We start from the raw sequence: 20,647 nt of genomic DNA, 5'->3' as shown, positions 1-20,647 counted from the left end.
AAGTTTAAAATAAATGTAAAATAAATTTACTGTTTTCCATTTCTATACATATAAGCGATATACAGTTCTGTACAAAAGTCTTAGTCACATGTAAAGAAGTGCTGTTGACAAAAAATGGCTTAAGATATAAGGAAATGAAATGTTTCAACATTAAAAAATACTATAAACAGCAGTAAGCCATAATAAATGAAATAAAGTCAATATTTGGTGTGAAACGACGCTTTGCTTTAAAAAAATAGTAGTCTGAGGTACAGTGAGTGCAGTTTGATGCGGAAATGAGCTGTAGGTTTTACTGAGCATCTTACAGAACCAGCCACAGTTCTTCTGCACACTTTGACTGTCACACTCGCTTCTTCATTTTGCACCAAAACCCAGCAGCCTTCATTATGTTTTCTTTTTTCATCTGAAAAGTGCTCTCTTATGGAATATACTGCTTAGATGCAAACATTCTTTTTTCTGTAACATTTAATTTTGTGCTGGAAAACGAATGTTTGGACTCTAAATTGTTTTTGTACCGACTCGGTAATGTAGAAGTCATAAAATAGAAAAAAAAATTAGGGGGCTAAGACTTCTGCACAGTACTGTAAATGTTATAATGTTACCGTATTGATAGGTTCTGTGACTGTCTTGACATCTCAACCATCAATGAAATCCTCTGTTTCAAGACAATCATTTGAAACACGTTTGTCATTTGAATACAGCTAATAAATAAATAAATAAATAAATATTGACATGACGATCAAAAACATAATTTATATCTGTCCAGAGATGATAGTCATGCAGTTCATTGATTATTGTTCTCGGCTGCTTTCGGGTCATCCTGCAACTCTTTTTTTATATTTTTTATTTATTTTTTTCGAGTGGCTTCTCCCTTATCTCTTCTTCCTTCTCATTTGTCTGACAGCAAGTTGTGAAATCATCCACGGCGCTCCGCTCCTGTCTCGGTTATGCTTCCATGCACGCTCCATCTGCGTTTTATCAAAAACGGTTTGTACTTGATGATGTTGCTCTGGCTCTGTAGCTTTCTCTATTCGGGTCCTGTTTCATAATGTTGTCCTGAAGAACTTCCAGAAGCTCCTTTACCTTCATCCTGATTGCTCTTTCCATGCAGCATGGTGAGATCTTCCCAACCGTGTGACACCACATGCAGTAATATCTTTGCTCATGAACGCACACTTTTGCGCTCATATTTATAAGCACAAGGCCAAAAGATGTTATGTGTGAAGTGAAATTTAAAGTATACTCGAAGTGTGTTAAATAGCAACAACAAAAGTGTGTGAATATTCATTCCTCATCACTGGATAGTTAATAGGGTGTGCGTGTGTGTGTGTGTGTGTGTGTGTGTGCGGAGTTGCCCAAGGTGCTGCAGCGCCCCCGAAGCCCCACCCACTCTGGATTCATGTCACGTGACCCTCTTTCAGTCTCAGCCTGGCAGTGAGAGCAGAGCAACCAGGCAGCACATCTCCTCCTCATCCTCCTCCTCCTTCTTCTTCTCTCTCTCTCTACCTCTCTTTCTCTCTCCCCTCACAAAACACAGCGGATTCTCTCCGTCACAACTTGCAGAGCGTTTGAGGTAAACATATTTATTCTCGAACCAAATGAATTTTCTTTTTAATTATAGCTGCTTAAAAAAAAAAAATCTGAGGAAGGAGGCATTGATGCAGCGCTCCGTGCCAGAGATATAAATACGATAACTGCGTAATGACTGACTTACTGCCATCCTTCCTTTCATTTCCTGTTTAATCTGAGATGCTGGATGATCAGGGTGTGTGTGTGTGTGTGTGAGAGAGAGTGTGTGTTGCAGGGTGAAGAGTGAAAAGGGTTTGATTAATGTGCATTCATAAAACAAAGAGAGAGAAAGAGGAGTTGTGCTATCAGTGTGTGAGTTGCTTGAAAATATCACAAGTTAAGGATTGCAGAACATGTTTTTAAGACAAGGTGTGACATTCAGGCATTTCCTGCATGGGTTCTGCAACAGGGTGTGCGTTCTGCACAGAACCGACTGCTCTGTTCTCACACACGAAGATCCATGACAATTTCAGGGACTGGTTTTTAAATGAAGGGTAAAAAAGTACACAGGTAGCATCCATGTGCGTGCCTGGAGATGAAACAATGCAGTGTGTGTGTGTGTGTGTGGGGGGGAGCTGTTCTCTCATCCTATATCTAATGCAGTGTGGTTGATATATTGATGATGCTTTGACTCATCGTGGCAGACACGAAGCAAATTCATTCTGCAGTTGTAAAGTCAGAGCCATGTTGAAAAAACAGGGTAAAATTTTTACTTCATTTCCTAAAAATGTACAAATCTAATTGATTAAACAAACACGGTTAGTTTTAAAATGAATGGAGAACCCATCAATGTTCCTTGGTTCTTTTTCTTTCATTGGTTCCACTAAAAGGTTCCATGTGGAGCCATTCCCCTCAAACAAGGTCCCAACTAGAGTAGAACCTTTACTTTGGAAGCTCATTGCTTGAGGAGTCTTCAAAGAACCCAGCTTTGAGATTTGTTGGATATCTTGGTATTTGGTCTGCTTTGACAAAAAGAAAAGGGTTCTTTCGATAATTAATGGTTCTTAGACTCCTAAAAGTGCTGTGTGTAGAAACTGTGTTGTAGGCATAGAACCTTCTATGGAGAGGTTCCTACAGAGGGATAGACAAAGAATCCTGAAAGGTTCTACATGGTCTGAGAGTGTACAGAGTGGTTTAGAGTTTGGGTTCTCGAGGGAACCGTGTTTTTATTTTCCAAAAAGGTAGTAACAGCGATTTGAATAAATGTCATGTTATTGGAGCTGTTTGATGAACAAATCTTTCTTTCTTTCTTTCTTTCTTTCTTTCTTTCTTTCTTTCTTTCTTTCTTTCTTTCCTTTGTGCTTCATTTTCTTTTTCTGTTTCTTTCTCCCTTTCTCCTTCATTTTTCTTTTCAATTTCTTTCTTTCTTTCTTTCTTTCTTTCTTTCTTTCTTTCTCCTTCATTTTTCTTTTCAATTTCTTTCTTTCTTTCTTTCTTTCTTTCTTTCTTTCTTTCTTTCTTTCTTTCTTTCTCCTTCATTTTTCTTTTCAATTTCTTTCTTTCTTTCTTTCTTTCTTTCTTTCTTTCTCCTTCATTTTTCTCTTTCTTTCTCCTTCCATTTTTCTTTTTCAGTTTCTTTTTCTTTCTTTCTTTCTTTCTTTCTTTCTTTCTTTCTTTCTTTCTCCTTCATTTTTCTTTTCAATTTCTTTCTTTCTTGCTTCTCCATTTTTCTCTTTCTTTCTTTCTTTCTTTCTTTCTTTCTTTCTTTCTTTCTTTCTTTCTCCTTCATTTTTCTTTTCAATTTCTTTCTTTCTTTCTTTCTTTCTTTCTTTCTTTCTTTCTTTCTTTCTTTCTTTCTTTCTTTCTCCTTCATTTTTCTTTTCAATTTCTTTCTTTCTTTCTTTCTTTCTTTCTTTCTTTCTTTCTTTCTTTCTTGCTCCTTCATTTTTCTTTCTTTCTTTCTTTCTTTCTTTCTTTCTCCTTCATTTTTACTTTTCAATTTCTTTCTTTCTTTCTCCTTCATTTTTCTTTTCAATTTCTTTCTTTTTCTTTCTTTCTCCTTCATTTTTCTCTTCTTTCTTTCTTTCTTTCTTTCTTTTCTTTCTTTCTTTCTTTCTTTCTCCTTCATTTTTCTTTTCTCTTTCTTTCTTTCTTTTCTTTTCTTTCTTTCTTTCTTTCTTTCTTTCTTTCTCCTTCATTTTTCTCTTTCTTTCTCCTTCATTTTTCTTTTTCAGTTTCTTCTTTCTTTCTTTCTTTCTTTCTTTCTTTCTTTCTTTCTTTCTTTCTTTCTTTCTTTCTCCTTCATTTCTTTCTTCTCCTTCATTTCTTTCTTTCTCCTTCATTTTTCTATTTCTTTCTTTCGCCTTCATTTTTCTTTTTCAAATTCTTTCTTTCTTTCTTTCTTTCTTTCTTTCTTTCTTTCTTTCTTTCTTTCTTCTCCTTCATTTTCCTCTTTCTTTCTTTCTTTCTTTCTTTCTTTCTTTCTTTCTTTCTTTCTTTCTTTCTCCTTCATTTTTCTTTTCAATTTCTTTCTTTCTTTCTCCTTCATTTTTCTCTTTCTTTCTCCTTCATTTTTCTTTTTCAGTTTCTTTCTTTCTTTCTTTCTTTTCTTTCTTTCTTTCTTTCTCCTTCATTTTTCTCTTTCTTTCTCCTTCATTTTTCTTTTTCAGTTTCTTCTTTCTTTCTTTCTTTCTTTCTTTCTTTCTTTCTTTCTTTTTCTTTCTTTCTTTCTTTTTCAAATTCTTTCTTTCTCCTTCATTTTCCTTTCTTTTTCTTCTCCTTCATTTTTCTTTTTATTTCTTTCTCCTTCATTTTTCTTTTCACTTTCTTTCTTTCTTTCTTTCTTTCTTTCTTTCTTTCTTTCTTTCTCCTTCATTTTTCTCTTTCTTTCTCCTTCATTTTTCTTTTTCAGTTTCTTCTTTCTTTCTTTCTTTCTTCTTCTTTCTTTCTTTCTTTCTTTCTCCTTCATTTTTCTTTTCAATTTCTTTCTTTCTTTCTTTCTTTCTTTCTTTCTTTCTTTCTTTCTTTCTTTCTTTCTCCTTCATTTCTTTCTTTCTCCTTCATTTTTCTTTTTCAAATTCTTTCTTTCTTTCTTTCTTTCTTTCTTTCTTTCTTTCTTTCTTTCTTTCTTTCTTTCTTTCTTTCCTTTGTGCTTCATTTTCTTTTTCTGTTTCTTTCTCCCTTTCTCCTTCATTTTTCTTTTCAATTTCTTTCTTTCTTTCTTTCTTCTTTCTTCTTTCTTTCTTTCTTTCTTTCTCCTTCATTTTTCTTTTCAATTTCTTTCTTTCTTTCTTTCTTTCTTTCTTTCTTTCTTCTTCTTTCTTTCTCCTTCATTTTTCTTTTCAATTTCTTTCTTTCTTTCTTCTTTCTTTCTTTCTTTCTTTCTTTCTTTCTCCTTCATTTTTCTCTTTCTTTCTCCTTCATTTTTCTTTTTCAGTTTCTTTTTTTTTCTTTCTTTCTTTCTTTCTTTCTTTCTTTCTTTCCTTTCTTTCTTTCTTTCTCCTTCATTTTTCTTTTCAATTTCTTTCTTTCTTGCTTCTCCATTTTTCTCTTTCTTTCTTTCTTTCTTTCTTTCTTTCTTTCTTTCTCCTTCATTTTTCTTTTCAATTTCTTTCTTTCTTTCTTTCTTTCTTTCTTTCTTTCTTTCTTTCTTTCTTTCTCCTTCATTTTTCTTTTCAATTTCTTTCTTTCTTTCTTTCTTTCTTTCTTTCTTTCTTGCTCCTTCATTTTTCTTTCTTTCTTTCTCCTTCATTTTTCTTTTCAATTTCTTTCTTTCTTTCTTTCTTTCTTTCTTTCTTCTTTCTTTCTTTCTTTCTTTCTTCTTCTTTCTTGCTCCTTCATTTTTCTTTCTTTCTTTCTTTCTTTCTTTCTTTCTTTCTTTCTTTCTTTCTCCTTCATTTTACTTTTCAATTTCTTTCTTTCTTTCTCCTTCATTTTTCTTTTCAATTTCTTTCTTTTCTTCTTTCTCCTTCATTTTTCTCTTTCTTTCTTTCTTTCTTTCTTTCTTTCTTTCTTTCTCCTTCATTTTTCTTTTCTCTTTCTTCTTTCTTTCTTTCTTTCTCCTTCATTTTTCTCTTCTTTCTCCTTCATTTTTCTTTTTCAGTTTCTTCTTTCTTTCTTTCTTTCTTTCTTTCTTTCTTTCTTTCTTTCTTTCTTTCTCCTTCATTTTCTTTTCAATTTTCTTTCTTTCTTTCTTCCTTTCTTTCTTTCTTTCTTTCTTTCTCTTCATTTTTCTCTTTCTTTCTCCTTCATTTTTCTTTTTCAGTTTCTTCTTTCTTTCTTTCTTTCTTTCTTTCTTTCTTTCTTTCTTTCTTTCTCCTTCATTTTTCTTTTCAATTTCTTTCTTCTTTCTTTTCTTTCTTTCTTTCTTTCTTTCTTTCTTTCTCCTTCATTCTTTCTTTCTCCTTCATTTTTCTTTTTCAAATTCTTTCTTTCTTTCTTTCTTTCTTTCTTTCTTTCTTTCTTTCTTTCTCCTTCATTTTCCTCTTTCTTTCTTTCTTTCTTTCTTTCTTTCTTTCTTTCTTTCTTTCTTTCTTTCTCCTTCATTTTTCTTTTCAATTTCTTTCTTTCTTTCTTTCTCCTTAATTTTCTCTTTCTCCTTCATTTTTCTTTTTCAGTTTCTTTTCTTTCTTTCTTTCTTTCTTTCTTTCTTTCTTTCTCCTTCATTTTACTTTTCAATTTCTTTCTTTCTTTCTCCTTCATTTTTCTTTTCAATTTCTTTCTTTTTCTTCTTTCTCCTTCATTTTTTCTCTTTCTTTCTTTCTTTCTTTCTTTCTTTCTTTCTTTCTTTCTTTCTTTCTTTCTTTCTCCTTCATTTTTCTTTCTCTTCTTCTTTCTTTCTTTCTTCTTTCTTTCTTTCTTTCTCCTTCATTTTTTCTTTTCTCTTTCTTTCTTTCTTTCTTTCTTTCTTTCTTTCTCCTTCATTTTTCTCTTTCTTTCTCCTTCATTTTTCTTTTTCAGTTTCTTCTTTCTTTCTTTCTTTCTTTCTTTCTTTCTTTCTTTCTTTCTCCTTCATTTTTCTTTTCAATTTCTTTCTTTCTTTCTTTCTTTCTTTCTTTCTTTCTTTCTCCTTCATTTCTTTCTTCTCCTTCATTTTTTCTATTTCTTTCTTTCGCCTTCATTTTTCTTTTTCAAATTCTTTCTTTCTTTCTTTCTTTCTTTCTTTCTTTCTTTCTCCTTCATTTTCCTCTTTCTTTCTTTCTTTTCTTCTTTCTTTCTTTCTTTCTTTCTTCTTTCTTTCTTTCTTTCTCCTTCATTTTTCTTTCTTTCTTTCTTTCTTTTCTTTCTTTCTTTCTTCTTCTTTCTTTCTTTCTTTCTTTCTTTCTTTCTCCTTCATTTTTCTTTTCAATTTCTTTCTTTCTTTCTCCTTCATTTTTCTCTTTCTTTCTCCTTCATTTTTCTTTTTCAGTTTCTTCTTTCTTTCTTTCTTTCTTTCTTTCTTTCTTTCTTTCTTTCTTTTTCAAATCTTTCTTTCTCCTTCATTTTCCTTTCTTTTTCTTTCTCCTTCATTTTTCTTTTTATTTCTTTCTCCTTCATTTTTCTTTTCACTTTCTTTCTTTCTTTCTTTCTTTCTTTCTTTCTTTCTTTCTTTCTTTCTTTCTTTCTTTCTTTCTCCTTCATTTTTCTCTTTCTTTCTCCTTCATTTTCTTTTCAATTTCTTTCTTCTTCTTTCTTTCTTCTTTTCTTTCTTTCTTTCTTTCTTTCTCCTTCATTTCTTTCTTTCTCCTTCATTTTTCTTTTTCAAATTCTTTCTTTCTTTCTTTCTTTCTTTCTTTCTTTCTCCTTCATTTTCCTCTTTCTTTCTTTCTTTCTTTCTTTCTTTCTTTCTCCTTCATTTTTCTTTTCAATTTCTTTCTTTCTTTCTTTCTCCTTCATTTTCTCTTTCTCCTTCATTTTTCTTTTTCAGTTTCTTTCTTTCTTTCTTTCTTTCTTTCTTTCTTTCTTTCTTTCTTCTTTCTTTCTTTCTCCTTCATTTTTCTTTTCAATTTCTTCTTTCTTCTTTCTTTCTTTCTTTCTTTCTTTCTTTCTTTCTTTCTTTCTCTTCTTTCTTTCTTTCTCCTTCATTTTTCTCTTTCTTCTCTTCATTTTCTTTTCAGTTTCTTCTTTCTTTCTTTCTTTCTTTCTTTCTTTCTTTCTTTCTTTCTTTTTCAAATTCTTTCTTTCTCCTTCATTTTCCTTTCTTTTTCTTTCTCCTTCATTTTTCTTTTTCTTTCTTTCTCCTTCATTTTTCTTTTTCTTTCTTTCTCCTTCATTTTCCTTTCTTTCTTTCTTTCTTTCTTTCTTTCTTTCTCCTTCATTTTTCTATTTCTTTCTTTCTTTCGCCTTCATTTTTCTTTTTCAAATTCTTTCTTTCTTTCTCCTTCATTTTCCTCTTTCTTTTTCTTTCTTTCTTTCTCCTTCATTTTACTTTTCATTTCTTTCTTTCTCCTTCATTTTTCTTTTCAATTTTCTTTCTTTCTTTCTCCTTCATTTTTCTTTTCAATTTCTTTCTTTTTCTTTCTTTCTCCTTCATTTTTCTCTTTCTTTCTTTCTTTCTTTCTTTCTCCTTCATTTCTTTCTTTCTCCTTCATTTTTCTATTTCTTTCTTTCGCCTTCATTTTTCTTTTTCAAATTCTTTCTTTCTTTCTTTCTTTCTTTCTTTCTTTCTTTCTTTCTTTCTTTCTTTCTCCTTCATTTTCCTCTTTCTTTCTTTCTTTCTTTCTTTCTTTCTTTCTTTCTTTCTTTCTTTCTTTCTCCTTCATTTTCCTCTTTCTTTCTTTCTTTCTTTCTTTCTTTCTTTCTTTCTTTCTTTCTTTCTTTCTTTCTTTCTCTTTCTTTCTCCTTCATTTTCCTCTTTCTTTCTTTCTTTCTTTCTTTCTTTCTTTCTTTCTTTCTTTCTTTCTTTCTTTCTCCTTCATTTTTCTTTCTTTCTTTCTTTTCTTTCTTTCTTTCTTTCTTTCTCCTTCATTTTCCTCTTTCTTTCTTTCTTTCTTTCTTTCTTTCTTTCTTTCTTTCTTTCTTTCTCCTTCATTTTTCTTTCTTTCTTTCTTTCTTTCTTTCTTTCTTTCTTTCTTTCTTTCTTTCTTTCTTTCTCCCTCCTCCTTCATTTTTCTTTTCAAATTCTTTCTTTCTTTCTCCTTCATTTTTCTTTTTCAATTTATAAGATAAAATAAATATAAAGTAGACTTTATTGTCCCCAAGGGGGAAATTCATCTTGGGCTCCAGTCACTGCATCACAGACCTACAGTAGCTCACACACTACATAAAAACAACACATAACTGAACATACAGACCCGTGCTTCACTGCATCATACACAACACAGACACAACATAGCTGCAGCTCAGCAAAATGAGCACAGCGGGGGGGTAAAAGTGAACACAGCAGCAGTCAAGGCTACAGTAAGCCCAATAAATAGGCTGAATAAATACTGAACAATAAAAAATACACTGCTATTTGTTACTATTTAACATCTTTATGGCAGCTGGGATGAATTGAGTTCTTATATTTATTTAGCCTAACAGTTTGGTACCCTGAATCTTCTACCTGAGGGTAGCATCGCAAATTCCTGATTCAGGATGTGAGTAGGGTCGTCCAGAATCTTCAGGGCCTCCCTGAGCACTGACTTTTCATGCAGTGACTGCAGGTAACACTGGTCTTGATGCCCTACAATTTTCAAAGCTGTTTTAACCAAACACCCAGCTTGGACTTTAACTGAACTGAAAGACTGCCATACCAGGTTTGCGTACCATACCGTATCACACTCCCTAAAATCATTTGAAAAAAATAAAAACAGGAGTTTGCTATTGACACCATACAGTCTAAGTCTTCTTAAGAAATGCATCCTCTGTTGAAGCCTAGTGCAAAGACTTTCAACGTCAATGTGCCAGGTGAGTGAACAATCAATAAACACACCCAGATACTTATAATTTCTTTCTTTCTTTCTTTCTTTCTTTCTTTCTTTCTTTCTTTCTTTCTTTCTTTCTTTCTCTTTAGGCTCAGCACACAGTATGATGGTGTAATGAGAAATGATGACTGTTGTGCTGTCTGACTCGACAGCATGAGTGTCTCACACATCTCAGTGTGTGTTTAATCTGACCTGATCAGCCTGAGCGGAGTGTTTAGCATGTTGTGAGGTTGTGTGTCGGTGCTCCTCTGACTATGAGGGTTGTGGATCTTAAAGAGGGAGACATTAGAGTCAGAGAGCACTGAGAGCACCAAGAGCACCGAGAGCACTGCTGATTCATTACAGGACTAACCTTGGTGCCTTGTCCAATGTTGGGTGAAGAATGTTCTCTTTAGGAGGTTCTAATCCCTCTGACGGTGTCGGATTCATGGCGAGGATGCCAGTTCTGCCCTTCAGCAGCAGAGCCGAGGTCGTTGGTGTTTTTTTGGAAACCAGTCTCCATTGAGCCGTGGGATTCACTCTGAGAGCATTTTTTTTTACATTCTTTGAACCCATCAGCTTCATCATGATGCTGAGAATGTGTCCTGGTGTTCGTCTGCTCTGGGTCGGACTCTTTGTGTGCACCCTGGTGGACGCCAGCACCAGCCTGAAGTTCTCTGGTGCCGAGGGACAGTGGATGGCATTCCCCATGTGGAATGCCTGCTGCGAGAGCGAGATGAGCTTCAACATGAAAACCAAGAGCTCCCGTGGACTCCTGGTGTACTTCGATGATGAGGGCTTCTGTGATTTCCTCGAGCTGCTCATGAACAACGGCAAGCTCAACCTCCGCTTCTCGATCTTCTGTGCCGAGCCGGTCGCCGTGCTCTCGGATTTGTCAGTCAATGATGGCCAGTGGCACGCTGTTACAGTAAAGAGGAACTTCCAGAATACCACGCTCATCGTGGACAATGAGGTCAAGTGGGTGGAGGTGAAGTCCAAGAGACGGGACATGACTGTGTTCAGTCACCTGTTCTTAGGAGGGATACCGCCAGAGCTACGGTCCGTGGCGTTACGGCTGACATCAAATGCCGTCAAGGACCAAGTTCCCTTTGAAGGCTGGATAACTGACTTGAAAGTCAACGACTCTGTGCCTGTGATTCTGAACAGTGCAGGAGTGGACAGTGACATGTGCGACGATGAGAACTTGTGCCTCAATGGAGGAGTTTGCAGCATCATCGACAATGAACCGACATGCAACTGCTCCGAGACAGGATTTCAGGGAAAAGACTGCACCGAAGGTAAGAGATCCAGATCTCTTCTGGTTTTTGGTTGATGGGAAAAAAAATGCTAATGCTGACTGATAACTTTACGATCGAGAACTTTATTTCTTGATAAATATTTCAAGTTAGCATGTTTGCAAAAAGCAACAGCAATACCTTTCAAATGAAATTAAAAGAGCACTAGCCCATTTAATGATACTGATAAAAACTATCTATGTGTAGCATTATTTAGAAACATAGCACTGTGCTAATTTCCCCAGCTGAGTACTGTAACTAGCTTAGCTAATGCTAATGTGACTTCTCAAGTAGTAGCTATTTAACTTTATTTTAGTTGTTAGCCAAGTTTGTGAACAAGCTAGCATGTATTGCAAGAAAAGAGTTGGAAACACATCTTGATGTTTTGTTTTATCTGTGTGTGATATTCTTTCAGATTATTAAATGATGTAGGAAAAATTTTTATCAAACTGGTTGGATATCTTTTTTTTTAATTAACGTAGCTAACTGTTATATTGTGTAAATAAGCAGGAAAGTTTGCAATGAGCTAGCTAACATTAGGTTAACTGAGTAAGTTAACCTAATGTTAAGTTACTCAGTTATTAGTTAACTGAGTACTGAGTAAGCCAGTTACTTAGCTTGCCAGTGAGCTATCAAGCGTGAGGCTAACTATTGTATTGTGCAAATAAGTAGCCAAGCTGCTTGTGAGGTATTTACTGTACATAGGGTGACCACCTGCTCATAAGCCCAAGGGGGGACAAGGGGTATGTTTTTGAGGGACAATGTGGGACGCCGCCCCCACTGCGCTGCGCCGGCCACTGGAAGACTCACAGATAGTGGTTTACCCATTTCTAGCACATACTACCTTACATGGTATATCAATAATACCCTATTCTGCTGTTATTGGTGATGTATGGTCATGAACAGGCCACCAAATGTGTGTTTTTTTTTAAATAAACATTCATAATATTTTGACCATTCAATTATGACTTGACAGACACACTTCCACTTATGATTTACTTAAGCTACTCAATTTTATTTATTTTCCATTACAATTTATTCACTTTAAATCAATCATAATATAATATTGAGTCTGAGGCTTTGCAGTGCATCAGAACAGCAGGAATAGTGACAAGTCTCCATTTAGTTTTCAGTGGATTAACAGGAATTGTAGTGGCTCAGCACCACAGAAACAGTAGAAAAAAAGCCCTGCCCGATATGATATTGCGTGTTGGACAGTGTGATACACACTCGTCACCTCTGCCGCAGTCACTTTGTCAGCTAGAGAGTCGTTTTTAGGTCGGAGGAAAGCATCCATAGATTTAGACGTTTCTTTCTGTTGCACACGTTTCTTGTGAGTCTCCGCGAGCCTGTGTCGTTTCACATCGTATTCCCCGCCATGGAACTAAGATCCATGCATGCATGTCCGATTGAGAAAGATGTTTTGCAAAGGTCACAAAAAGCCCTCTCGGTATCCCCCTCAACCCCTTTCAGCCACAAATATTCATTTTCCCACTCTTTCCTGTACATACACCTTCTCTTTTTAACTGGAGGTGGCGGTGCCTCACCTGCCATCTCTCCGGTACCTTTCTCCATTTTTTAATATGAAAGCAATGCATGCGTTGCACCTGTGTCCCTCGTCACTGTCTGTGCACGTGAGTGCGGTGTCATGGCAACAACAAAAAGTTGACAACAACCAGTCAGTTGTGAGGGGTGTGTGGTTTTGTTCTACAGTCTATAGTGGCGACGGTGGTGTGCTGAAATGTCAAGTAATATTCGTTTGGCTGCCTGGGTGGCCCGGGGAGAGCGACATCCCCCTCAGCAAGCATCGATTATGCGGGACACATTCTGAATTTGCGGGACGCATAAATTCGGCTTCAAATGCTGTACGCGCACGCGCTATGCGGGACAGGTGGTCACCCTAACTGTACATAACACTGACTGACTGTACAGTTTGTTGTTTTGAGAAAGTAAATACATCCAAAACTCATGATCACTCATGCTAGCTGGTGAGGTTGTTGCTAACCAAAAACACACTCATCCATGTTTTTTTTTTCACTCCGTAGCTCACCGAGCTCGAAAATTACATCCCAGTTCAGTTGAATGCAGCAAAACATTCAGCTTATAAATCTTATAGTGTGTAAACCAGAAGCTGAGATTGCTAGTGAGCTCTGTAATTATTGGGTAAACTGGTGACCTGGACTGCTAGCAAACAATCCAACATTAAGCTAGCGCTAATATTGTGTCAAAGAGTAGGTTAGCATGCTAGCATCAGACACTTAAACTCAAATTTTTTTATAATTATTCCATAATTAATAATAATAAGTTTTACAAAACTTGTGTCATAGTTGAAATGGAAATTGTGTTGCTACGTTTTCTCTTGTGTTGTTGTCTGTTGTTCTCCTCGAGGTGTCTCTGGTGTTTCTAAATCAATAATCCCTTGTCATGACCATGACCTTTAAACCATTTCATCATAACCTTTATCCTGCTTCCTGGAAGACCTCATTAGCTGAAAACGTTTGTGCAACGTCCTCTGCAGTTGAGGTCACAGAGGATTATGACATCATCTGTGTGTAGGAAAAGGAAAACTGTTGAGGATATCCTGCTAGAGTGAGACGTGTGATGGTGGAGGTGATACCCCGCGAATAATACACTGTGTCATGAGGAATGCGATGAGAAAATATTCAGCAACAGGGTGGTTACTGTGACAGCAGAGTTACTGTTCTTACTTCCAAGAGTAGAACTGGAGACTCCTTCCATAAATATGAAATAAACATGTCCAAAAGAAAATTTCACCATTTTAACATTGATGTGTTTTTCTTTGCTAAATAATGACATTTTATTAATTTGTTTATTTGTTGATTGTAGCTTACGTGGCGCGTCCACCTTACAAGTCGCCGTGAATAAGCTGTTACTATAGAAACGAGAACATATTCGAACGAGTGTATTACTATCAACCTTTGCCAAACATTAGCAATAGCTATTCTGTGTCAGGTTTTCTTACGGATCTCTTACAACGACTCGCACTTGGTCATATAACATAACATCACTAAGTCACCTAACTTCCGATGTTTCTGGTTGGATGTAAAATTCAAAATCAGCTTTTTTGATTTAAAATCAGGTGACGTTCATGGAAGGAACGTTATATGTAGTATTCGTATAAATATGCAGGTGATTATAGAAAATCGTGTGCACTGATTGGTTGAGAAATTTAGACTATTTCTCGATAATCACCTCGAGTGACTCAGCAAAATGGCAGCCAGTTGTTTCGTCACCATAAATGAGGAAGAAATACAAATGCTGAAAGAAAATGCTGTTCCTAAAAGCACTAAAGATCCTACGAAGTTTGGTCTAAAACTATTCAAAGGTAAGGTGGAATTGTGATTTATTTTATCAGTTTCAAAACAAAATATTTTGCCTTTATTACATTTGCATGCCACTTTTGGAGTTTGAAATAATTTTTTTTTTAATTCCAACTTCATCTTGCTTATTATTCACTGATATTCACTTCGCCTTTGATAAATAATTGTTAAATATTACCGAAATACGTTAAATAAGCCTGAGGCACATTTTTATCGCTATCTCAGCACAGAGAACGTTTTGTTGCTTTGTACAGCTGTTTATTATTAAACATCAGCATTTGCACAACGAAAAACATTGGCTTTGGTATCGTAAAATGGCATTTGAGCATAGTTATGAATGCTTTAGATGTATCCGATTCCTAATTCTCTTCAAATTAGCATGGACTATTCGCTGACAGACCAACCAACCTTTACGCGTTTGAAGTACACAGCCATGAGTTATCACTCAAAGATGCACCAAAAAAGCAGTCGCGTCTGTGAACAGAACTCATCTGTGAGACCTACATCTTCTGTAGAAGCTCTGTGAGATCCCAGAGAAGAGATGTTGTCGTTACTATTATCGCCATCTACCGTGCTGAGGTGGAACTGCAACTAGAATTGGAAATTGTCAGAAATTAAAGGAACAGTCCACCGTACTTCCATAATGAAATATGCTCTTATCTGAATTGAGACGAGCTGCTCCGTAACTGTCCGAGCTTTGCGCGACCTCCCAGTCAGTCAGACGCAGTCAGACGCGCTGTCACTCCTGTTAGCAATGTAGCTAGGCTCAGTATGGCCAATGGTATTTTTTGGGGCTGTAGTTAGATGCGACCAAACTCTTCCGCGTTTTTCCTGTTTACATAAGTTTATATGACCAGTGATATGAAACAAGTTCAGTTACACAAATTGAAACATAGCGATTTTCTATGCTATGGAAAGTCCGCACTATAATGACAGGCGTACTAACACCTTCTGCACACTTCGACAGCGCATTGATATCTGAGCTCCATATCAATGCGCTGCCGAAGCGCGCAGAAGGTGTTAGTACGCCTGTCATTATAGTGCGGACTTTCCATAGCATAGAAAATCGCCACGTTTCAATTTGTGTAACTGAACTTGTTTCATATCACTGGTCATATAAACCTATGTAAACAGGAAAAACACGGAAGAGTTTGGTCGCATCTAACTACAGCCCCAAAAAATACCATTGGCCATACTGAGCCTAGCTACATTGCTAACAGGAGTGACAGCGCGCCTGACTGACTGGGAGGTCGCGCAAAGCTCGGAGAGGTACGGAGCAGCTCGTCTCAATTCAGATAAGAGCATATTTCATTATGGAAGTACGGTGGACTGTTCCTTTAACTGCCAAAAATAGTGTTAGTGTTAGTAAATAATCTGACGTTATTTTTTTTAAAAAGCAAACTAAAAATCAGCACTGGATAAAAACCCATTCATCTTATTGAAATAAATATATAAATTTCATTGTCTGGTGGTCAAGTGTTTGAGATATGTTGTCTTGCACTTGGATTCCCTGTGGTGGTACATGGATGGAGTACGTATGTACAGTCATCGTATGGTTACAAAAGACATCAAAAATCAGGTCAATGCTTTCCCATATTCTCTTAAGTATGGAGGTCCACTATAATTTTCTTGTATAGATGGCTATCTAGACATTTCTGAAGTGTGATAACTCATCAGCACACTGATAGCATGAGCTAGCTAGAGCTAATTTGCTGGTGACCTTGTTGGGATTCCACAAATAAATATATAAATGTGTTAAATTTCGAAATGCATGACCAAACCATAAGAAATGTAGACACACAACATATGTTCAAGCATTAATTTTATTTCAGAGTCATTTCATGTGTCGGAGCTACAGTACATCTGATGGCAAGTTAAACTTTTCCAACAAACAGTGTCGGCCATGTTGAATTTCACGCACCTATCTCAGACAAAATGACATCATTTCCTGGACTTGGGAAGGAGTTTGGTCTGTCAGGGAGGTGAATTGAGACACTACTGGGTTTATTTCCTGTCCAAGTGCCTGGTGCTTATCATAAAACCTCAGCTATGCACACACGATAGATTCTTCCTTTGAGTACAAATTTGAAAAAACAAACAAGCAAACAAACAAACATGAAGCTCATTTTTTACTATCTATTTTTGGATTCTGACCTATCCATTAAATAATTTAAAAGCATTTATTCATTACACTGATCAAGCTGAGGGATTAAAGGATTTGCACCCTTCACGCGGCCGCACACACAAATCCCTTTGTTAGGCTGAAACAATCATTTTAATGCACGACTCGTGTTTGTGTTCGCCTTCGTTCTGAGCTTGTCATTAGAGAAATCAGGGAGATGTGCAGCATGACTCACTCACTCACTCTCCTCTTTTAACACGACGGGACCTTTTTTACGCTCTCAAGGTCTCACCTGGCTGAACTGAAAACACAAAAACCAGTTTCCCTTTACAGTCAGTGTGTCGTGTTTTTGTGTGAGTTGGCGTTGGTTTAATGAGATGTCATAATGCTGGTCTCGTATGACTGGGTGTATTGGTTTCTTCATTTCAATAACTGGCAACAAAGGAACAAAATGTGATTGATGGTGAAACTCCTGCTGGTTTTGCTCCTGTTGTGCTTGTAGCACAACGCTAACTTCCTAAAGTGTTGTGTTGGTTTCAAAACAAGTCAGTACTGCAAGTCACTTTAAATATATAGGATATAGACTCAGCAGCCACTTGAATAGAAACTTGTTCTTGATTCTAAGATCCCTGTTCTTGGCTGCAGGAGTGGAACCCAGTGTGTTCTTCTGCTGGGAAGGTCCGGGTTCGAGCCCCGTGGCCAGCGAGGGCCTTTCTGTGCGGAGTTTGCATGTTCTCCCCGTGTCCGCGTGAGTTTCCTCCGGGTGCTCCGGTTTCCCCCACAGTCCAAAGACATGCAGGTTAGGTTAACTGGTGACTCTAAATTGACCGTAGGTGTGAATGTGAGTGTGAATGGTTGTCTGTGTCTATGTGTCAGCCCTGTGATGACCTGGCGACTTGTCCAGGGTGTACCCCGCCTTTCGCCCGTAGTCAGCTGGGATAGGCTCCAGCTTGCCTGCGACCCTGTAGAACAGGATAAAGCGGCTACAGATAATGCGATGAGATGAGATTATTGTGTTCTACACAATTTTTAAACAGTACATCAATAAAGAACATTAAAGAAAGGTTTCATCTTAGAGACTGTACAAATTAAAAGATTTTAGTAAAGAAATGAGGAAAAAAACCACCCCATGATGAACATGAAAATTCTGTACCCTATAATATACACACTCACCGGCCACTTTAATAGGAACTTGTTCTTGATTCTAAGATCCCTGTTCTTGGCTGCAGGAGTGGAACCCAGTGTGTTCTTCTGCTGCTGCATGCTGAGATGCTTTTCTGCTCGCTATGGTTGTAAAGAGTGATTATATGAGCTACTATATCCTTCCTGGCAAAAAATCTCAAACCAATCTGGCCATTTTCGTCTGAGCTCTCTTATCAACAAGGCATTTGTTTCCACCCACAGAACTGTCGCTCACTCAACTCGGTGTTTTTTGTTTTTTGCACCATTCTGTGTAAACTCTAGAGACTGTTGTGTGTGAAAACCCCAGGAGATCAGCAGTTTCTGAAATCCTCAAACCAGTCCATCTGGCTCAAACCAACACCCATACCACAGTGAAAGAAAGTCACACTTTGAGAACCCCATTTTTCCCGTTCTGATGTTTGAAGTGAACATTAACTGAAGCTCTTGATTTGTATCTGCATGATTTGATGCATTGTGCTGCTGTCAAGGGATTGGCTGATTAGAGAACTGCAGAAAACAGCTGGGTGTTCCTAATAAAGTGGCTGGTGAGTGTACTCTATCTATCTATCTGGAGATAGAGTACACGATGTGTGTGTGTGTGTGTGTGTGTGTGTGTGTGTGTGTGTGTGCGCGCGTATATATATATATAATATATATCAGGGGCGATTTCTCAGAGACAACAAGGGAAGCCGAGCTTCCCCTAAAATTCTCTCCCCAAACTGCGGCATCTATGACGTTGAATTCTCATTAAAACAATAACTTGCCTAACACAATATATGCCCAAGATTGTATTTACGTTCATAACTATCCTGTAACTTATTTGAGTGATGTCTGACGAACTTGCAGTTCGCTACGAGAATCACCTTTGCTGCCAGGCTGTAACCAGCATTGCCAGATACTGCTGACGTTTTCCAGCCAAATTATGTTCAAAACCCGCCAAAATGCACTTAAAACCGTCCAATCTGGCAACACTGGCTGTAACCTTTCTTATTTCAATGGGCTCTATGCGCTGGCAGCCGGGTATCCGTTGCAGTCTATGAGAGTGCTCTGAACAGCCAATTTCGGCTAGTTGTTATTGGTTAAAATCGACAAAATCGTCACTTCCAGGGAAGCCGGGCTTCTCTGGGACTAAACGAGACAGTGGGAGGGACAAGAAGCCGGGCTGATGAAGGATTATTGGAGGTGGTGTTTGAAAGACATGAGGAGGGCAGGCTCTGTACTTCGGCGTCGGCGAGGAACACGGAAGCATGATCAGATAGCGGATGTCGAGAAAGTGTAGTCGTGTGCCAAAGTGCTGTCCGAATTTCTTTTCATATAAACGTTTCTTCTCATTGATGTCTCTGTACATTACTCTGTAAATAAATGTAAATATTACTCGTTGTGCTCCGTTAACTTTCATCCATTCTATCAGTTTGATCATTCGTGAATTCACTCGTTTATTTCATTTGTAGTTCAATCTGGTTGTAGGCTAGCTTGAGCCTCATTGGGATCTGCAGTGCTAGCTGCTAACAGAAATTGGTGAAGTCTCTGGAAAGCACAACCAGCTAGTATGACAGGGTCACAGACCATTTTCTGGAAAAGGAGCGGAGGGCAGAATTTGTGTATAAATAGTGTGCGTCATATAATGTTCATGAATCTGAAGTGTGTATATTGTTCAGTGATGTTAAGAGAATGGTGGGCTCTGTGTTATAGGTTATACCTGGGTATAATATTCAAGGTTCTGTGTGTTGCATAGCCTACCTGGTTATGAATTTCCAGACTGTGTTGCAGAAGATGTTCAAGGATGTGTTGCACAGCTGGGTGTTGTGTTAAAGACTCTGTGTTGCATATCAGGGTATGATGTTCAAGGCTCTTCGTTGAATAGCCAGTGATTTTTGGATGTTTGATATTTTTGATTAAGGATATGAGGCACTAGCCTGGCAAGCCAGACTATAACATGAAATGTACAAGCAAAAATACTTTCTGCCACTAGATAGGGTTGTCTAGTTCACTATGCTAATGGGGCACACCTTTCTATGCTTTGATATCCGGCCTACAGGTTTTACGAAGAATGCGTAAAATGGGCTTCCCCTGTTATAAAAATCAGCAGCCGCCACTGATATATATTCATATTCTTAGGCGATGATTTGTCCAGTAGGTCGATAACTACTGTAGCTTACATGAGCATAGAAACATACGGACAGTCTAATCATGGGAAATAATAAATTAGCTCAGAGCTTTAATCTTTGCCTCCATTTCAATTTTATTTGTCTTTCATTTTTATTATCAGTCAATCCATACCAGCAGATCCTTCATCGCTTCATCAGGATTAACCACAGAAAGCCATATAGCGGCTATGTCTTAATAAAATTAAACGATGTTCCTTTTCGACAGCATGATGGAACATTAATGGCAATTTCCACTGGGGATATTGTGGGACTCGTTGGTAGCGGTGGCACAATCATTGTGCTGTTCCAGGAAAATAATCAACAGGTAGAGCGGTGTCTGTTAAAAGAAAAAAGTCATCATGTTACAGAGAAACCGCAAAGTATTCATCGTTCTACGTCGATAGAAAGGAGCACGGTTACAGCTTTACCTCTTCCACTGGAGACTCTTTCCATCACGTTAATAAAGTTTCCTTCCAGAAAACTTCACTAGCTTAACCATTAAACACGTTTTTAAAAATGTGCTCACAAACGAGCCGTTACTATAGAAACGATAACGTATTTGAGAGCGTTAACGTAATCCTTTTGTAGAAGATGAATCGACACCTTCTGACCAATCAGAATTGAGAACTCTCATGGATGATGAGTCACATACGCTAACGCTTAACATGTTTTCTCAAAACTATTTCGTCATCCAGCCTCGCCCACTTCAATAGTCGCTACGAGCTGCCTGTTTCATGCAGAATGCTCATCTTTTAAGCCACGCCCCATCATTGGTGCACTGCTGTAAGCATAGCTTTCTTGCCTCATATCGTTTAAAATAAGAGCTTTGATGCAAATGAAGCTTTTAAGCAACGCAGCAAGAGCAGAAACAATTAATCAGCCGTCACTAAACTCCAATGTAATCATTTCCGTACAGAGAGCCGGGATGTGCTTACACAGTCGTAAGTTGTACATTTTCTGGATCCCTTCAAATGAGTGCGTAAATGTCTAGCGCACATCCCAAGGCAGGATTTGTGCCTGAGGCTGTGTCTGACAGCCGTGTGTGGTTTAGGGAGATTGTGTTAAGTATTTTGTCTGTCAGGGCCCTAAGATGACAGCGGCGTCTAAAGACACAGCAATATGAGGACGCGGCGCACTTTAATGTGTGCCGTATCAGAAGGAAGTGACAATGAGGCATGCTTTCCCTCGC

General features: G+C 37.2%; 1 protein-coding gene across 9 annotated transcripts in view; it reads left to right on the top strand.

The window, feature by feature from the left end:
• Nucleotides 1–9,955: 9,955 nt before the first annotated feature.
• LOC132883485 (neurexin-1a-like) overlaps nt 9,956–20,647 on the top strand; it is a 602,912-nt gene continuing 592,220 nt past the window's right edge. For 7 of the 9 annotated variants that reach the window (XM_060917172.1, XM_060917171.1, XM_060917169.1 and 4 more), the window contains exon 1: nt 9,956–10,669. In XM_060917172.1, the coding sequence (XP_060773155.1) occupies nt 9,958–10,669 (712 nt within the window). In that variant the 5' untranslated portion in view covers nt 9,956–9,957. Of the gene's footprint in view, nt 10,670–14,543; nt 14,551–18,482; nt 18,494–20,647 lie in introns of all 9 variants that reach the window. The other 2 variants (XM_060917168.1, XM_060917167.1) reach the window with 1 other exon arrangement.

Source organism: Neoarius graeffei, chromosome 3 (genome assembly GCF_027579695.1).
Source record: "Neoarius graeffei isolate fNeoGra1 chromosome 3, fNeoGra1.pri, whole genome shotgun sequence".
Taxonomy (NCBI): Eukaryota; Metazoa; Chordata; class Actinopteri; order Siluriformes; family Ariidae; genus Neoarius; species Neoarius graeffei.
The sequence above is the reverse complement of the archived record's forward strand: the minus strand, read 5'-3'. Positions and strand labels throughout refer to the sequence as shown.